The following is a 17,937-nucleotide window of genomic DNA, read 5'->3' as shown; positions in this document are numbered from 1 at the left end:
CCAAGATACTGATAGACCATATATCCTTTTCTTTATCTTTGGCCTTTTTGGCGAAAAACTTATGGACTGTATTGATTTATCACAGACCCACAACCGGAAATTGTATAGTTATGGATATATAAAAATAATTTCTAATGCCGTCTAATCTTTTCTAATCTTAATTATTTTATGTAGATTGTGCATTATATATTAATCTTATATTTACTTAATCATGTTGATGCGAGTTTGATCGTTAAAGTAGTAACACAAAACAATACTAATTAATAATACAAATCATTATATTGCATGTGATGATCGTTTATGATAATAGATAATATATATGCATTTATGTTGTGTATAGAAATAACATCTTCTTACAAAATCATTATATAGTATCAAAAACTTATAATCATAAAAAGATTTATGTTGAATATCAGGAGATTACATATTAAAACAAAACTCATGTGAATATGCATTACGTATTCTGAGGTAATGGTGTTTTTGTGTGCGTGTTTTCTAACTAACGACTTAGAACTTTAGAGGAGATGAAGTCAACACGCATATATCTCCAAAATAAGTCAATTCTTTGGCTTCATCATACAACCAACGTCTTAATATTGGGTCCATTTTTATTTGTGTCAATGTATATAACCCTCACGATCTTGTCTCTGTTTCAAAACTTAATTCATATTTTAATTTCCTAATGATCGGATTTTCCATAACGATATAGAGATAAATATTGAAATATATAGACTAAAGTTGCGATGTGAATACGAAACGGTCATTGATCGTGATCAATACAAGAAAAAAAAAGGATTTTGATAAATCAATGACAACAGAGAGCATCAATGCGTTTAGTCTTTAGTGGCATGCATGTTTTCCAGCTCAGATTTCAACTCAAAGACAAAGACATCTTCATGGCCCAAGTGGTAGACTTCTTGTTTCGCTAATCTTCCTGATCATATTATTTTCCTTTCTTTTTGTGTTTACGTGTGTGTCTATATTCCTATAAATATGAACGGAATATGTTTTCTTTATTCTCCCATGAAAAGTTAAACGAAGATTCTATCTTCTAGTTTTTTGGTAGTACTACAAATTTAAGGATCAGAACTGATACTATAGACTATAGAGGTCACCTAAAAGCAAACCCACCCACTTTGTTCCGTCCATTCTGCAGTGTACTTCAAAATTATTTATTTTCTGTTAGTTGAATATGTTCGTACGGAGTATTACAATTGTATTTTTTAGATATATATATTAATTTTGTAATGTTTGATATATGTACTCAACCTATGGTACTCGATCGTCCCTATATATATAGTGAACATTTGTAAAAATGTAAATTAAGATACATGATTAGCCTTTATTTTGTATCGATCCTCTGGTGACCAACATTTACTATTATCAAACCTTATATATATATATATAGTGTATATTTTTATAATCTCTGTAGGTTTAACATATCTTGTTTCAGTATGATCAGTTATCGAGCATATGATCTAACCCTAAATCAATATGAAATATATGTAAAACTGTGCCTAGCTAGCTACACTCTTTAATTATATATATACTATTATGATGATCTCTTGACTATCCGATCTTCATTAACATATTCAAATTAATGATACATTTTTCTACGTAGATCTATAGACATTAATACAGTTAAATGGACAAAATCCGTAAACCTTTTTTAGTGTGTGAGTGGAGGTTTTTGACACGAATTTTAAAATTAAACATGTGATAACTAGGAGTACAATGCAAATTCTAATACACTAATTGAGAGTCGACAAGTTCTCTTTAGATAATTGAAATGTAGTTGAGGCTTTAATTAATTTGTTTCCGGCGGGACTAAGTTGTTGGGTATTATACTGACGACGACGACGGACTGAGAACTATATAGGGTCTTGATATCGATCTCATTAATTATAAATTTTACACATCCATGTGCGTTTGGTGGAATCATTTATCCATGTAGATATCATGCGATATTTGTCTTGAATTTCTCTATGATATTTAGGTATTTAAATTTGAATTTTAGTTTTGTTGTCAATATCTGTTTCACATGCATTATCACATCCTTTTTTCTTTTCCTTTTTTTGAATTACTAAAAAAATCCTAACTCCAATCTGTTTTATTACATTATCACTTTCTGATTTGAACATCAACAAAAAAAAAGGTTTGGTTTCATTTTACTTTACATCAACAAAAAAAATTTACAACCTAATATTACCCATTAGCTCAATTAAAAGAGAAATATATACTAAATGTGAATCGTTTCTTCACGGAAATATATGAAACTTCTTTTCGAAAATAGTTGCTAGCACATCAAATATTTAGTAACTAGATTGCTACAGTCTGACAACATCTAAAGCACGACTAGTTAAAGGTTTCTGCTTTCGTCTAAGAAGAGTTTGCATTAAAATCATTACATGCTTAGAAGAATATTGGGGCCCATTCATAAAATCATTTAAAAAGTTGTTCTAACATTACATCTCATGCAATTTTTTTTTGGCAACCCCATCCTATATAAATGTCAATATTCGCAATCATGTTAATATATATATATATATATAAATATATATATATATATATAATTAATTTTGTTTTGAAAAACAAAACAAACCATTTAAACAACTTTTTATATAAAATATACTTCGGATATATGATCCTCATTATACACAGTCTTGCCATTTTAATTTTCTCGCAAGGAGTTACGCTTTACTTCAATATTTTTTCAGGCATTTTTATTTTGATTGGTTAAATTTAAGTGGGAACCAGCTTATTTTTTTTTTTTTCTTTTCATTATCTTCTTTTTCGCTATTTGTGAAATCAAGTCATAACCGTAGAAAACATAAGCTGAGAGCCTGAGACCAAACCAATAAACATAGCGGTCAACGAAACACTCCTTTTATCACAAACAACATAAGATCAGATCCAACACGCATATTAACAAACGCTGTATCAAATCAATTTATTTCTTTTGAAAACACATCTAGGAAATAGAAATGCAAATGATTCATGATTGCGAACATTGCGCGCTACTATACGATTTACGTTTTAGATGTCATGAGAATTGAAGTATACTTTTAAAACTAAAACACTTACTTATTGTCGTTTAATAATTTCACAAATTTAAAGTAATTATACACAACAATCTGTAAATTGTTATCTATCGAAAAACAGAAGGGTTATTGATAATGAATCATTGTAAACCAATTAAAATTAATGATAAGAAACAAAACGAATCGGCCTTTCAAAAAGCCATCAATTATTACCGGACAGGAAGGGATGATGGCTGTCTTATATGCAAAAAAGGCAAAATTGGATTATTCTTTTATAGGTTTCCATATTTTAGTTTCCTTCTTGATTTTGCTAGTATATATATAACTGGTTAAAACTTTAAAGAGTCATGCAGTAATAACGAAATAAATAAAAATCTGAAAAGATCAAACACATACAAAATAGCCTAATATCTTGCCAACAACCTTTATATACTGCGTTTACGTAGCATCGTGATACGATAGAATATAATTACAACCAAAGACGGAAATGACGGATGAATATTTGATAATAGAAAACTGACTTTTGAAAAATTACTCGTGTGAAGTGTGAACAATAACGGTATATGATCATATTCAAACTATGATTGAAAAACATTGACAGTTTTTTTTCTACCGTTTAAATAACCACATATATAATATTACTCACACATATATAATACCGAATATGAATTCATGCTATGGCACAAGATTATCACTAATACAAGTATACAACCAATATGTTTACGATACTCGATCAAATGTAATCTTCTTTATATATGAAGAAAGATTAACTTAAGTTTATATTATCTGGTGCATTAAAACCTTAAAACCACAAGTAAAATTAACTGCTATACATATATGGTTATACATCAACATTACAGACAAACTTTTATTGCGCCACTCTAATTATAAACAAATTTATTTAAAAATACTTAAGAAGAAGAGGTAAGAAATCTAATGATCATTTGAATAACTTTATCATTTGATTTATATATATATATATATATATATAGATATATGTAATAATATTAATCTAAAGACATCTTATTTACAGCTTAACTCTTACCGGATTTTTTCCACTCAGAAATTTCTTCTAACTCGATATATCAAAACGGGCTACAAATAAATAAAAAGTCTCATCCCAACCTCTGGAACTGGAAATTATGAATTTGGTCCCCTTCCTTTTCAAAAGGTTCTTCTTAGTACTAGTTTTATTTCTTTATTTTTTTGCTTGTTTATTTTTTAAAAGAACTAGTAGTAGTAGTTTATTATGAAACTATATATAGATTAGCAAGCACATAACACTTCTTCTCTACTACACACGAATCATTAATTAACATTGCACATAAATCACAATGGCAACTACATTATTCTCGTTACCAAATCATAAGTTCCGGATCAAACTATTGTTGTTCCTGATCTTAAACCTATTGTCTCTTCATTCTTCAGTGTTTGCCCATTCATCAAACTCTAAATTTACAAAATTCACAAGACACCCAAACTCCGATTCATCATCAAAAACCAAACAATCAACTTCGTCTAACAAAGGGTTTCTCAACTCAGTCCAACTCAGCTTGGACCACGCTCATTTAGCTCGTTCTCTCGCCTTTAACCTCACGCTTTCGCACCGTACCTCTCAAACCCTCATGATCGATCCTGTCAACGACTGCCTTGAGCTGCTTGACGACACACTCGACATGCTGTCTCGCATCGTTGACGTCAAGAGTAAAGATCAGGTCAACGATGATGTCCACACATGGCTAAGTGCGGCCTTGACTAATCAAGAGACCTGTAAGCAAAGCCTCAGCGAGAAATCTAGCTTCAACAAAGACGGAGTCGCGATGGATTCCTTCGCAAGAAAGCTCACCGGTTCACTGACCACTTCCCTAGACATGTTCGTGTCCGATAAACGGAAAACTTCTTCTTCGTCTGGTGTAGTTGGTGGTCGGAAACTGTTGTCGGATCATGATTTTCCGACGTGGGTTTCTTCGTCGGACCGGAAGCTTTTAGAAGCTACGGTAGAAGAGCTGAGACCTCACGCGGTGGTGGCAGCCGACGGAAGCGGGACACACATGAGCATAGCCGAAGCCTTGGCGTCTTTGGCGGAGGGAAGTGGCAGAAGCGTGATCCATTTAGCAGCCGGAACTTATAAAGAGAATCTCAATATTCCGAGCAAACAGAAGAACGTTATGTTGGTTGGTGACGGGAAGGGCAAAACAGTCATCGTCGGTAGCAGAAGTAACAGAGGTGGCTGGAATACTTACCAATCCGCTACTGTCGGTGAGATTTTCACTAAAATAAATTAATCATAGAATTAAAAATGTCTTAATCAAGAACCTAATGGTTGTCCGAGAAAGAAAAATCAAGACGTTTAAAAAATCTATGTACGTAACTATAGTCTTTTTCATGTCGTACTTTAGGTCAAATTCTCATGGAAATATTTACTATATTCTCTAAATCCCGGACATGTTAAACTAATGTTTTTTCTTAACATGTAAAGGAGATTTAGAGAACGTTATATTTTATATTTATGATATTTTTTTATGTTGAAGTTTAAGGTTTATTTTTGGGCAACCTAACAGTTGTATATAAAAAACTTGCATCGAGTACTTAGGTTGTGTGTTCTTGTTCTTTTATTTACTTTTCCTTACTTTAGGTTCCTAATTTTTTTTTTTTTTTTTTTTCCTATGGCAGCCGCTATGGGGGATGGATTCATAGCTCGGGACATAACATTCGTGAACAGTGCGGGACCAAACGCAGAACAAGCTGTGGCATTACGGGTAGGATCAGACAGGTCCGTGGTATACAGATGCTCAATAGATGGGTACCAAGACTCACTGTACACACTCTCCAAACGACAATTCTATAGAGAAACCGACATTACCGGCACCGTGGATTTCATCTTCGGAAACTCCGCAGTCGTTTTCCAAAGCTGCAACCTCGTATCTCGGAAAGGCTCGTCAGAACAAAACTACGTAACGGCCCAGGGCCGGTCCGACCCGAATCAGAATACGGGAATATCTATCCATAATTGCAGAATCACCGGTTCGATCGGGACTTATTTGGGTCGTCCATGGAAAGAGTATTCTAGGACAGTTGTGATGCAATCGTTTTTGGACGGTTCGATTCACCCTTCGGGTTGGTCTCCTTGGTCCAGTAGCTTCGCTTTGAAGACTCTTTATTACGGAGAATTTGGGAACTCGGGTCCTGGATCATCGGTATCGGGTCGAGTTAGTTGGGCCGGGTATCACCCGGCGTTGACGTTGACCGAAGCTCAAGGGTTTACCGTCTCGGGTTTCATTGACGGGAAATCGTGGTTGCCGTCAACAGGTGTCGTTTTCGACTCTGGCCTCTTATAATTATCATCAACTAATCAATCATGTGGTTAAACAAAGAAAAAAGAAGTAAATGTACGTAATATGATTATAGTTGTGTATTACGTGTTTTTTTTTTTGTGTTTGGTTGTATTTTGTATACGTCATATTGTTGTATTTTCTCTTGTCGTGAATAAAGGTGTGATCAATTGGTATTTGTATATACAAACTTTGTAATATCTACTGCCATTCGATTCTCTCTTATCAATTGTTATCCTTTTTTTTTTGTCCGTGTGCGTGTAAATTTGCTCTATTTTACTACTCTTGATATGTTTTATCATCTTCGGTTCGACAATATGGGGTAATGGATCCTTTATCCTTGATGATGTATTCTACTTGAATCTAGGATAGTAAAAAACCGGTAGGATTATGTTTTCACATTCAGAAATTTGTAGGACGGTGAACTTAATAGTTTGTGTTAATTAGTACGATGATCGATCACGTTGAATGTAGTACACTTGTATATATAGATCCAATTAAAATTCCAAGTATATATACTTTGATAAACATATTGCATTATATATACTATATATATATATATATTAAAAAACATGCATTAAATAAATCAGACAAACAATTACGGCCCTTAAATATAGAATGTTAATATGGGCCATCAACATGCAAACTTGTGATCTTCTCTATTGTACTATCTCTTTTTCTACCTCATTTTTTTTTGTTGGAGAAATTTGAGCATGGTATACGGATGAACGTATTGGCCATTTATATTTATTTATTTTATTGAATCTCTTATTCTTATAAAATAATCAGAATTCCTTTCTTTAATTAATAATGAGATTATTGGTTAGCAAACTACTTCCGTAAGCGAAAAACAAAATATTCACGATCAATTCATAAGATGGATTTTAAAAAGTATTTTTCAAAAACAAAAAAAAAAAAGTGCATCTTGTCACGCTTTATAGAGGGGTTTAATAAGTACTGCGAATATGCAACTATTGTACTTGATAACAATAAATTTAATAAAATGGAGGGAAAGGCCAACATGTTTGTTTCAACGGAAATTATAACGAACAGAGAAGCCACATGTCAGCAGCGCTTATGGACCGGAGGGAGGAGTGTGTTTTCAATTGTTCGTGCAGACTGTTCATAGTTGCAAGTTCAAGCTTACTCAGCCGCCTTTATTCTTAAAACAAATTTAGATTTGAAGTGATTAAGAAATACCTTCAAATTTAAATATTGTATTTCAAATGTTTTAGTTTAGAATACACAGAGAGAGAGAGAGGACTGACTAACCGTGTAATTATGAACAAAAGATATTGGTTAGCAATAATTAATTTAAGGATAAGATTAGAGAAAGTGGATGCGTAAAGGTTTGTGGCCATGTGCTTTCATGTGGTGGTTGGCCCAATTGTGGACCTACTTGTCCAACTCCAGTTTTAGTTTCATTCTTCTATTACCATAGTTCCAGATGTATATTTTGTTCACTGCAATTCCTAAAACCAGTTTTGGATTCGGATTGTCGGACACTGACGTGCCTATGTTTTTTTGAAGAGTACTCCAAAACAAAACAAATGTAATTGTTCATTATTAGAATATAAAAAGGTTAATAGCACTCTTTTTTTTTGAAAAAAAATGTTTTAAAATAAAATAAGATGTATTGTTAATGACAAATATAATCGCAGCTTGTATAGTATATGGATGGATTCAAATAGCTTCATGTGTTAATCTTCAATAAACATAAATCGATGTACATGTTTTTCTTAATTTATAATATATAGAATGAATAATAATAGTACACAAGATAACAAACCTGTTTAAATTAATGAAAAGTATACAATTAAAGGCAATTACACGTATACACAATATAATCTTCAAAAAGTGAATTGCCTTTTATGTACTTGTAAAATCTATGGTCTTTCTTTTTTCTCCGTTATATATAGATTAAGTTTATTCTTCATTTGTGTTTCTGAACCACGATACATAGAGCGATGGCCTCATCTACAACTCACAGCCTAAACGTAAACACCCCGAGAAAAAACCTTTATGCCGTCCACTTCCTTCATTCTCTCTCAAAGCTGAGAAGACGAAAATCCTTCATCGGTCCGAAGAAAACAACCGAGCGAGTGAGGAAGATCAAGACTGCTGCTTACGTCTCCATGGCCAGAGCCGCGGGAGGGACTAGCCAGACAGGGAGCAGAGCCATTTTGTGGAGGCTCCATCGTCGAGCCCAAGCCAGCACAAAACCAAAGAAGAGATCATCAGGTGCTGACTGAAGGTGTATGTGTTGAGTGAGTTTTATAAGTTGTTCGAAACATGTCATGGGATTGCTACTAAATCAGGATGTCATACAACATTGTGATATATGAGACAACAAAATAGAATCATCACAGATGTCTCATAGATGGTGTGAAGACAATCAGCAGAACTAACAAAGTTGTTGAAGCACTACTTGACACAGTTGCAGTAAATACATATGTGAAGTTCCAAAGTAGTACAAGAGGTATTACATGAAGTTATACATGACGTCGAACTGTGTGAGTACTTTAAAGAGTTGAAATACAGAAGTTTGGGGACAACTTGGACAAGCCAAGAGGGTCAGATTCAATGGAGATGGTATCAAACGTCTGAAGCAGTTCTTGTACTAGTCCGACGTTAATACATGAAGTAGTACAAGAAGCTGAATTGAAGAGTTTGAGTATAGAAGCTTAAGGCCGACTTGGACAAGCCAAGTGGCGGTTGTTGAGCAGGATGAACATCTTGAATGGAAGATTCAAGATGGGATCATGGAGAGAAACTTTCCTATTTGTTGTATAATAGAAAATTCCTATTTGTTGTATAATAGGAAAGACTTGCGCCCTTCAAGGTAGTTTCAAGAGATGCACACAGGATTTGTGGTGTCGCCACATCAACAAGATAGAGAGATCTTTTGATGGTATTCATCTAGAAAATAATGATAGGCATAGTAGTGCTTTTATCATATACAGCTGTAATTGCTATCTTGTTCTAGTGGATTCGTTCTGGACTAGGTCCCGAAGATGTAGGAAAAACCGAACCTCGTAAACAAAGCTTGTGTGTCTTATTTACTTGTATATTAAGCATAGCCACAAATATGCGTTTTCACTGACGTCATCAGAGGAAGGATATGGCAGCGGCGTTTGAGGAGGTACGAGACGACGGATACGGATAGGCTGAGAACAGTCGTGTCGGGTGGTGGAGATATGGAGACGTTAAAACTGATGGTGGAGACGGCTCATTACATCAAGTGTCTTAGCATGCAAGTAAACGTCATGCAAAGCATCGTTGATGTCCTATCCGCATGATGATAATTAATTATTCATCATCCTTTTAAAATATATATATATATTCATCATCCTTAACGAATCATGATATGTTCATAGATTACATTTATTTGGACAATTGGACGTGTGGTTATATATATAGTTGTATAATGAAACAGTGGTTGATCTTTGGGTGAATTCATCATAATTAATCTTCGTAACGTCTTTCTAGATTTTGGATATCACAGGGAAGTCTATAACATAATGTGTGTACATCAAATCGAACATTTGATGTATTAAGTAGAACACTAGATCGTATGCGTATAATGATAAATTGAAGTCAATTACCAAACCTATAGCCTATTAAAAACAAACGTTAGATGAATTCTCTATACAAATTAAAACATGGAATCTGTTAAACGACTTTAATCTCTCCTTTTACCAACCCCAAAATTTTGAAGATAATATACGTACAGGACAACTAATAAAATGCTGAGGAAATAATACACCATTTTTGACATGGCATAATCAACTCCCAGAAATAATCATTTCACGTGGCATATCATTTTTGTCTACTAAATTGATGATAAAAGAGATGAAACAAAAAAAAAACTAATAATACATGATGATTATCAAACAGTTCCATTACTTTCTAAGATGTACAACCAGTTGTAATATTAAAACCCATAACGAAGCTGTTTAGGTTGGTCTCTTCTTTTCTTTTTCCCTTGAGGAGTTTTATCTGAGACTTGAGAAAGATAAACTCGGAATTATATCATTAATCCGGGATCGCATTTGATTCTCCTTAATGGTCATCTACAACATCGCGTGCAAAGATCCAATCGAGTGAGGAGGGACTGATTCTACGAAGCCGTTTTGATTTTTTGATTAATTAAGATGAGACCAAGTTGTTCAAACTTCGAGGTAGTCCCAATTGCGATCGACAATTGCTCTTAGAAAGTACAATCCCGAAACATTCACAAAAAAATCATCCCCTTTATGATTAAATTTTTTTCTCACGTAGGACTGAAGTTCATATGATCATCTGAGACATAAACTAAGTGCCCATCGAAGCAAACTGAGTTACAAATCATATCATGCCTAGAAAGTAGATAAAATCACACTGAAGATAACTAGGAGAATCCAATTAATAAAAGATCACAGGGAGTAACTAGAGATAAAACGTGACCAAGAATGTGCACAAACCGATTCATGTTCCACCAGACTTAAGCAACTAGGAGGACCAATGTTTGTTCTTCATGCTTGAGCTACTAGTTTTCATATAAAACTGAGCTGGACCCTGCAGTTGGATGAAGTTCTCGGAAACATTTGAATATGAGTGTGGATTCTTAACTTCTCGCTATTGCTTATTCTTCTCCAAGTATACACTTTCAGCAGCTCCAGACGTGGCAACTTTCCTAAGAAATGTTTTACTTGCTGCAACTCACCAGTCGTCCCGCCATACCATAAAGTTATCTCCAAGACCTCTACTGGACATGTCAATAGACAAGAATATCCCAGCAAACACTGGCAAACATAATCAGGTTCTTCAGCAAAGTCAGCTTCTTCAACATTGTCAGGTTCAAGACAGTGCAATCCACACTGCAGCAAGAGGAAGGATTTGAGATTGAAGATATATATATATATATATATATATATATATATATAGGAGTATACATTAGGAGGTTTTGGAAATTAATGTTTGTCGTAAATACATTGTCACACCTCGATAACAAGAGTCTTCAGATTTGGAGCCTTGTTTAGCAAAAATGGAAGAAATCTCCAACAGAATCCCGCATCATCATGCGTCATAGTTAAATGATGTAGCTTTTCAAATACTGGAATTGCCTCACGGAAGAAGTAAAGCATCTGAAACCAAATCAATTCAACGAGTCAACATCCTATGCACCTTAAAATGCTAGCTTTGTTCACCTATACATGCTCTATTATTGTATGAAACTGTAATTACCAACTACAAGAAATAAAAAAAGATAAAAAGAATAGACAAAAGAGAAACAATGACACAATTACCTCAAAAGTATAAGGAGATGATAATTCCAGGATCTGGACATTTCTTATCCCTTGAATCAGATTTGTTGCATTGCTAGACAAGATATCACCATCATTTGCAAACTCCCAATCCCATCGGCGATTTACCATCACAAGAAGATTGAGCTTAGCTTCCACAAGGGACTCGAAATTAACAGTTGTGTACCCATCCGGGACAAAATCACAGTAGTCTAAGTAGGTAAGACTTGGAGTATCAAAACTAATGTACTGAGGATCAGGTCCATCAAAACCTGACAGTTCACGACCAATTGTAAGTCTTTGAAGACTTTGACTAGACACGATGCCTGACCATTCGCAAGTTTCCCAGCACATACCATCAATGACTAGTTCCTTAAGCACAGGGCAAGCCGAAATAAACGCCTTGAACGCACAATCAACAGGATTACAGAACCGAACAGAGTCGAAAACGAGAGTCTCAAGGCTTGGTAGCAAAGCATTCTCAGGGAGAAGACTGATAACAATTTCCCGCCCTAGTTTCAGCTTATTGAGTGTCTTGCAAGTGAAGATCTCGAAAGGCAACGTATATCCATTATCACCACATATGCCCATTTCAAGAACCATGACACCACGATGATTTAACACATCACGTAGCCAGTGGTTGATACGAACTTGATCAAGACCACCCCTTTCATATTTTAAAGAGAACCTCCTTATGCGCGTAGCAGTTTCCAGCCGAGCCATTGCTTCACTGACGAAATCCGTGAAAGTCCCCTGAAACTTAGCTTCGCAATCGAATTCAAGATCTGGTATGATGGTATAGAGATTCCCAAACAACCTTGAGGTAACCAACAAAGACGCAGCATCCTTTAAAGCAAGAAGACTCACGATTAGCCTAATAATTTCATCTGGTAGATCGCTTATGATCCGATCCATCTTCTTGGACTTAAACCCTAGCGAACCAATCCGTTCCAATCAAACCACAAACTCAACGAAGATGATGAAATCCACAAGCACGATTTTGGAACAAACGACTAAGAACTTAATCTAGAAACCCAGCGAGAAGATGGAGAGTGAAGAAATAACTAGAGAAGATACTGCTTCATTTCTTCTTGGAACTTTGTAGATCAACAAGGTTTCCATACTTTCTAAAAAACGCTGCGTTTTAGCCTTTTGATGAAAACGCTTAGGTTTAAAATAAAGGGCCTTTTTGCTGTTTTTTAAATTCGTGGGCTTTCCTTTTTTGGGACCATAATTTCAGCATCACACCCCCAACATGAATGGGAAGAAAGTGAACATCTAAAGAAGGATGGGGAACTGATGCGAATGTATTGAGTGATTTTGTTGAGTACGAAATCAGCAATGGGGTCTTTGCATCGACGGTTAAGCTTCTTGCCTGAGTTGTTTTTGTAACGAGCTGTTCCACAGAATCTCCAAAGAAAAAGAAAAAAGAAAAACCCATCAACTAATATCCAAATATATAAAAAAACATAACTCTTATCTAAAACAGCAAAACATGCAGATGAGAGTTGACGAAAATAATTACCTTTTTCTCGTTGTGGAGTTTCTCCTCAAATCAGATGTGAACTGAAGAAATGCCATGAAAACAACGTCCTCTTCTGATCATCACCTGCAAAGACACGAAGAGGACGTTGTTCAGAAGAGGACGTTGTTTTCATGATAAGGATCTTGAGTTTCCTTACAGAGGTTTTATCCGTTCTTGTTGTTCTTGAGAGAATCTACGTTAATCAATGATGAGGAGGAAAGAGTTTCAGTTATGCAGTGAGATTACGAGTGAACCATGCTGATTTTGTAACAATTTGGCTTACCTGTCTTGATTTTTCATCATCTAGCTTTTGCCTTTCGATAACTTTATTTCCCTGCAGTGAAGCAATAAATGCACAAAAAAAAACTATTACAAGAGGAACGTGAAACAGAATGTAATCTCTGATGGAAGGTATTTAGTACTAGTTACTTACCTTGAATTATGGCAGATGTGGTGTAATTGTTTGTGGTGAAGGCAAAAGCTGGAGCTATGATGAAGAGCTTGCTGATTTTGAAACAATAATTGGCTCACCTGTCTTGAATTTCCATCATCTATATTTTGCTTTGTGATGACTTGATTTGATGAATCATGATAAGGATCTCTTAATAAGTGTTTACTTACAGTGGATTTTTCCCATTGTTGTTGTTGTTGGGCCGGTCATCCCTAAAATTATACATGCAAGAAAGAGTGAACCATAGATTATATATCTCCATCATCTAGAGAAGCAACAAAGGACCAATGAAAATATAGGACTTTGAGATTACTTACAGAGCAAGAAGAGGCTTTTTTCTATCGTTAGGTCAGCATCTAGCTTTTGCCTTTGTGATGGCTTCGATTTTCCTGAATCAGATAGGTAGTGCTATTTTTTTGGCCTGAGTGCAGACGAATACCTCAGCAGATTAACCATCTTTCTAGCAGTTTGCAGCTTCTTAAGGTCAGTTAGACAAGGAAAACAGCACCATCCTAGAACGTAATCAAAACAAAAAAAAAATGTTAAAAGAATCAGAGAGTACCTCAATTGTTTATTACCTGTGGAAGGGAATTGTTGCATGAGGCAAGGACAAGTACCTTTTTGTTCACAGGGTTTTGCTTTGAATTCTGGTGCCTTGTCGAGTTCCACTTCAGTAGCACCTTGTTGTTCAACAAACACAAAAGGATTACTAGTTAAGGGAGATGGATAAACTTGAAACAGAAGAAAGTAAAGAAAAGCAGAGAGGAATATGAGATGACTTACAGAGAGGAATATGAGATCATAAAGGGTTTTGTTCAAAGGGTTTTGCTTTGAATTCTGGTGCCTTGTCGAGTTCCACTTCAGTAACACCTTCTTGTTGACAATCACAAAAACAAAAACAAAAGGATTACTGGTTAAGGGAAATGAATCAACTTGAAACAGAAGAAAATAAAGAAAAGCAGAGAGGAATATGAGATGACTTACAGAGAAATAAGAAGATGATTATTTTCCATCGATTGGGTCCAAAATTCAGTATCATCTGGAGAAGCAGCAAACAAGAAAACCAAAAAAGTCTCAGTCTCACTTATGGATGGGGAACCACTAAAGCGAACGTATTGAGTGATTTTGTTGAGTAATGGGACGACTTGCCTGAATTGTTGGAAAACAGCAATGAGCTTCTTCTCTCCTCCGATGACGAGTTGTTTTTGTGGAAGGCTGTATCACAGAATCTCCAAAAAGAAACTAACCCATTACTTAAAACAAAAGTCATGTTTAAGAAAGCAAAACATTCAGGTGAGAGTTGAAGAAACACACAGTAAGCCCCAAGAATATTTACCTTTTTATGTCGTTGTGGAGTTTCTCGTCAAATCAGATGAGAGTTAAAAGAAGAAAGGCACGAAAACAATACTTCCACCAGATATTATTCATCTTGGATTCTGAGAGTAGAGAATAAGAAAGAGAAGAGATATCATTATTGGTTGAGGGATCATAAAACTTGAAACAGATGGAAATAATATCATGATGATAAGGATCTTAAAGTGTTTACTTACAGAGGATTTTCCCATTATTGGTGACTTGCTGTTGGGCCGGTCGTCCCTAAAATTATACATGCCAAGAAAGCGAATGAACCATCATCAAGACAAGCAACAAATAAAACAATGAAAAAATCTCAAAATTGACGTTGTTACCGTAAGGCGAAGGTTTAGTTATTGTTTGGTTCTGAATCTTCTTAATTCTTCAAACAAAAGCATATCTCCTATCTGCATAGAAGAAGCTTCGTTAAAACAACCAGCCTAAGTGAAAACGAATTCGAGGAAGCAGACAAGACAAAGAAACCTATATATACCTTTCAATCGATCAGTTTGATGTTGTTAGTACTGTAAGAACACGTCGGCGACCGTGTTTGTTCTGAATGTGCTTCATACGTCCTTGAGAAAATCTGAGTCATGGTCCTGGTTGGAACACGAACACAGACACAGACCTGAATCGTTTAATCCAAAAAGAAACAACAAACTCATTAATTAAGATCCCATATACAAAAACGAAAGCAAAACATCGGAGAATCCGATTCATAGGGTTTAGAAAGATACCTATGACTTGTTTTGCGCTCTTGTCGCCTTTGCTGAATCAGATTTGGTAGTGCTAGCTACGTTTTTAACACTCGTTTCCTTGCAGGTAAAAGAATTAATAAACACATTAAAAAAGAAAAAAAAACTATAACAAGAGGAACATCGCCGACAAGAGAAAGACCTGGATTACCTTTCAATCGATCAGTTTGATGTTGTTCGTACTGTAAGAACACGCCGGCGGCCGTTTTTGTGTTCTGAATCTACTACTTCATCCAAGAAAAATCTGAGTCAAGAAATCATCGTCCTTCCTGGCTGGAACACGAACACAAAGACCTGTTTCGTCTCACCAAAAGAAACAAACAAACCCATTCCTTAATTAAGATCCCATATGTAATACAAAAAGCGGAACTCTTAATTTCAAAAGCGAAACATTCACACGAAAATCAAATCGATCCCTAGGGTTTAGAAGAACGCGAAAAGTTACCTCTACCTTGGTTTCATGTAAGTTTGCTCTCCCTCGTCTCCATTAGAACCGACCGCCCGCGTTCGCTCTCTCACACTCTCTGAAGAAGAGTCTGTGTTCTAGTTTGGATTAACTAAAACCAGAATATGAGAGCAAGTATTTATAAACAGAGAGGTCTCGACCAAAATTTCCTTTTCCTTTTTATATACTGTTATAAAAATAAAACTAAAAGAAATTATTACTTTTCTAATAGGGTGTATTTGCTCACTCACCAAAACAAAAAAATTATAGAATAAAATAATTGAAAAAATTAGTAAATTAAGATTAGAGATAGAAAAAATTACCAATTTAGTGTTGATAAATGGTAATAATGGTGGCCGGCCGGCGGAGGTAGCTGGCGGAGATGGCCGCCAGCAAAGATCACCAGAGAGAGTCACCAGCGAAGTTCACCGGAAAAAGTCGTCAGAAAAGTCGCCGACAAATCGCCAGAGTAGTTCACCGGATTTGGTTGTCGGAAAAAATTACCAACGTTAGTCGTCGGAATTGGTTGCCGGAAATGGTCGTCGGAGATGGTCGCCGGAAGTGGTGGTAGGAGTGGTGGTGATTGTGGTGGTAGGAGGTGATGGTGGTTGGGTTGGTAGGGGTGGTGGTTGTTGTTGTAAGGATAAAATATGTAATTAATACATAAAATATAGAGTATATAAGGTTTATATGGTTAGTATGGTTAGTGGGTGAATTATAATTTTTTTTAGGTTATTCTCGCCAATTTCCCTTTCTAATACTCCTAGTTTTTTTTTTCGCCAAATCAAATACTCCCACTGTAGTTCTATAATATGTTAGTGAAAGAGGAACTTACTTTTTTTTTTTAAAGAAAGAAAAGGAAAATGTAACGACCTCGTTTAGGAAATCGACAGAGTTAATTCGATGGTTAGTGTCAGTGACGAAGGGATTTTTCAATTGGAATGACAGATCCAATATGATTTGGCTGACGACGAGTAACAAGAAGTAACAAATTAGGATTTAGTTCTACGTTAACGGACCGTTTGTCCCCAACTTCACTAATTTTATTTAGAAGAAGCACGATTTTGGAAATCTTTGAAAGAAGAATTCATTAGAGACAGAGAGTGAAAAAGTTTTTTTTTATGAATTGATCCCAACTTTCAAAACGCTACGTTTCCAGCCTTTTAAGAATTCTTGTCCACAAACGCACCGTTTGAACAAGTGAAAGTGGTGGGCCTTTATTTTAAAGCCGGGGGCTTTTCCTATATTAATGATACTATTTTCAACCACCAACTTTTCTGTTTTGCATTTTTTTTTAATTTAATTAAACTAGCAAATAAACTAATAAAGTATGTGTAATGTGGAGAAAAAGAACTTGAGTTTTTCGATTTGTCCTCTCTGGCTGCCGGGCACCATGCCGGAGCTGTGGGAGGGTGTAGATCTTAGTCTTCCCTCTTAGTCTTTGTTCTCTTTGTTCTGTTTCGGTGTTGAAGCAGTCTTGTTGTCAGATTCCCATGTGAAGCAAAGATCGATTGAAGGAGGAGAAGCCATCGGCGTGAGTTTTGGTTGTGGTAGAGACAGATTCGTTTGTTAACAGGATAGTCTAGGTTGTGGCTCAGATCGGGTGGTGCTCTCATGGCTGGTGGCTTAAAGGAGACGATCGCGGGTCGTTTTCATTGATTGGTATTGTATCTCTCTCGTCTCTCTCTTCTTTGGATTGCGGGTTTTTCATCAAGGCTGTGTTGGTTTTAGTGTCGTTATGCCTTCATCC

The 17,937-nt window shown here is 35.5% G+C and overlaps 2 protein-coding genes across 51 annotated transcripts; one reads left to right on the top strand and one right to left on the bottom strand.

Moving 5' to 3' along the window:
• Positions 1-4,055: 4,055 nt before the first annotated feature.
• Positions 4,056-6,557, top strand: LOC104699225 (putative pectinesterase/pectinesterase inhibitor 35). The gene is made up of 2 exons (XM_087454420.1): positions 4,056-5,300; positions 5,715-6,557. Exons 1-2 carry the CDS (start codon positions 4,376-4,378, stop codon positions 6,377-6,379), a joined length of 1,590 nt encoding a protein of 529 aa, XP_087310546.1. The 5' UTR covers positions 4,056-4,375; the 3' UTR covers positions 6,380-6,557.
• A 4,049-nt stretch (positions 6,558-10,606) lies between these two features.
• Positions 10,607-16,345, bottom strand: LOC104792178 (putative F-box/LRR-repeat protein At3g58920). Of its 50 annotated transcripts, none has more exons than XM_019246904.2 (20): positions 16,188-16,345; positions 15,894-16,036; positions 15,725-15,802; positions 15,481-15,615; positions 15,323-15,394; positions 15,185-15,230; positions 14,971-15,070; positions 14,784-14,863; positions 14,619-14,673; positions 14,418-14,504; positions 14,252-14,314; positions 13,952-14,146; positions 13,805-13,846; positions 13,617-13,718; positions 13,467-13,517; positions 13,341-13,376; positions 13,184-13,267; positions 11,662-13,068; positions 11,356-11,499; positions 10,607-11,232 (listed from the first exon to the last, which is right to left on the bottom strand). In XM_019246904.2, exons 18-20 carry the CDS (start codon positions 12,571-12,573, stop codon positions 10,909-10,911), a joined length of 1,380 nt encoding a protein of 459 aa, XP_019102449.1. In that variant the 5' UTR covers positions 12,574-13,068; positions 13,184-13,267; positions 13,341-13,376; positions 13,467-13,517; positions 13,617-13,718; positions 13,805-13,846; positions 13,952-14,146; positions 14,252-14,314; positions 14,418-14,504; positions 14,619-14,673; positions 14,784-14,863; positions 14,971-15,070; positions 15,185-15,230; positions 15,323-15,394; positions 15,481-15,615; positions 15,725-15,802; positions 15,894-16,036; positions 16,188-16,345; the 3' UTR covers positions 10,607-10,908. The 50 variants fall into 50 exon arrangements, with proteins under 50 accessions (XP_019102449.1, XP_087310519.1, XP_087310522.1 ...); XM_087454393.1 differs by having other exon boundaries at positions 14,418-14,507; positions 16,194-16,343; XM_087454396.1 differs by having other exon boundaries at positions 11,662-13,054; positions 14,418-14,507; positions 16,194-16,343.
• Between the last annotated feature and the right edge of the window lie 1,592 nt (positions 16,346-17,937).

This window comes from Camelina sativa, chromosome 6, assembly GCF_030686135.1.
Source record: "Camelina sativa cultivar CO46 ecotype springtype chromosome 6, ASM3068613v1".
NCBI lineage: Eukaryota > Viridiplantae > Streptophyta > Magnoliopsida > Brassicales > Brassicaceae > Camelina > Camelina sativa.
This window is presented reverse-complemented; position numbering and strand designations above follow the sequence as displayed.

Excerpts from the sequence above, each read along its gene's own strand:
- LOC104699225 (XM_087454420.1), top strand. The coding sequence starts at position 4,376 with ATGGCAACTACATTATTCTCGTTACCAAATCATAAGTTCCGGATCAAA. Across the intron at positions 5,301-5,714 it reads TTACCAATCCGCTACTGTCG|CCGCTATGGGGGATGGATTC; the intron begins GTGAGATTTTCA and ends TTCCTATGGCAG.
- LOC104792178 (XM_019246904.2), bottom strand. The coding sequence starts at position 12,573 with ATGGATCGGATCATAAGCGATCTACCAGATGAAATTATTAGGCTAATC. Across the intron at positions 11,500-11,661 it reads CATCTCCTTATACTTTTGAG|ATGCTTTACTTCTTCCGTGA; the intron begins GTAATTGTGTCA and ends ATTTGGTTTCAG. Across the intron at positions 11,233-11,355 it reads TGAAGACTCTTGTTATCGAG|TGTGGATTGCACTGTCTTGA; the intron begins GTGTGACAATGT and ends CTCTTGCTGCAG.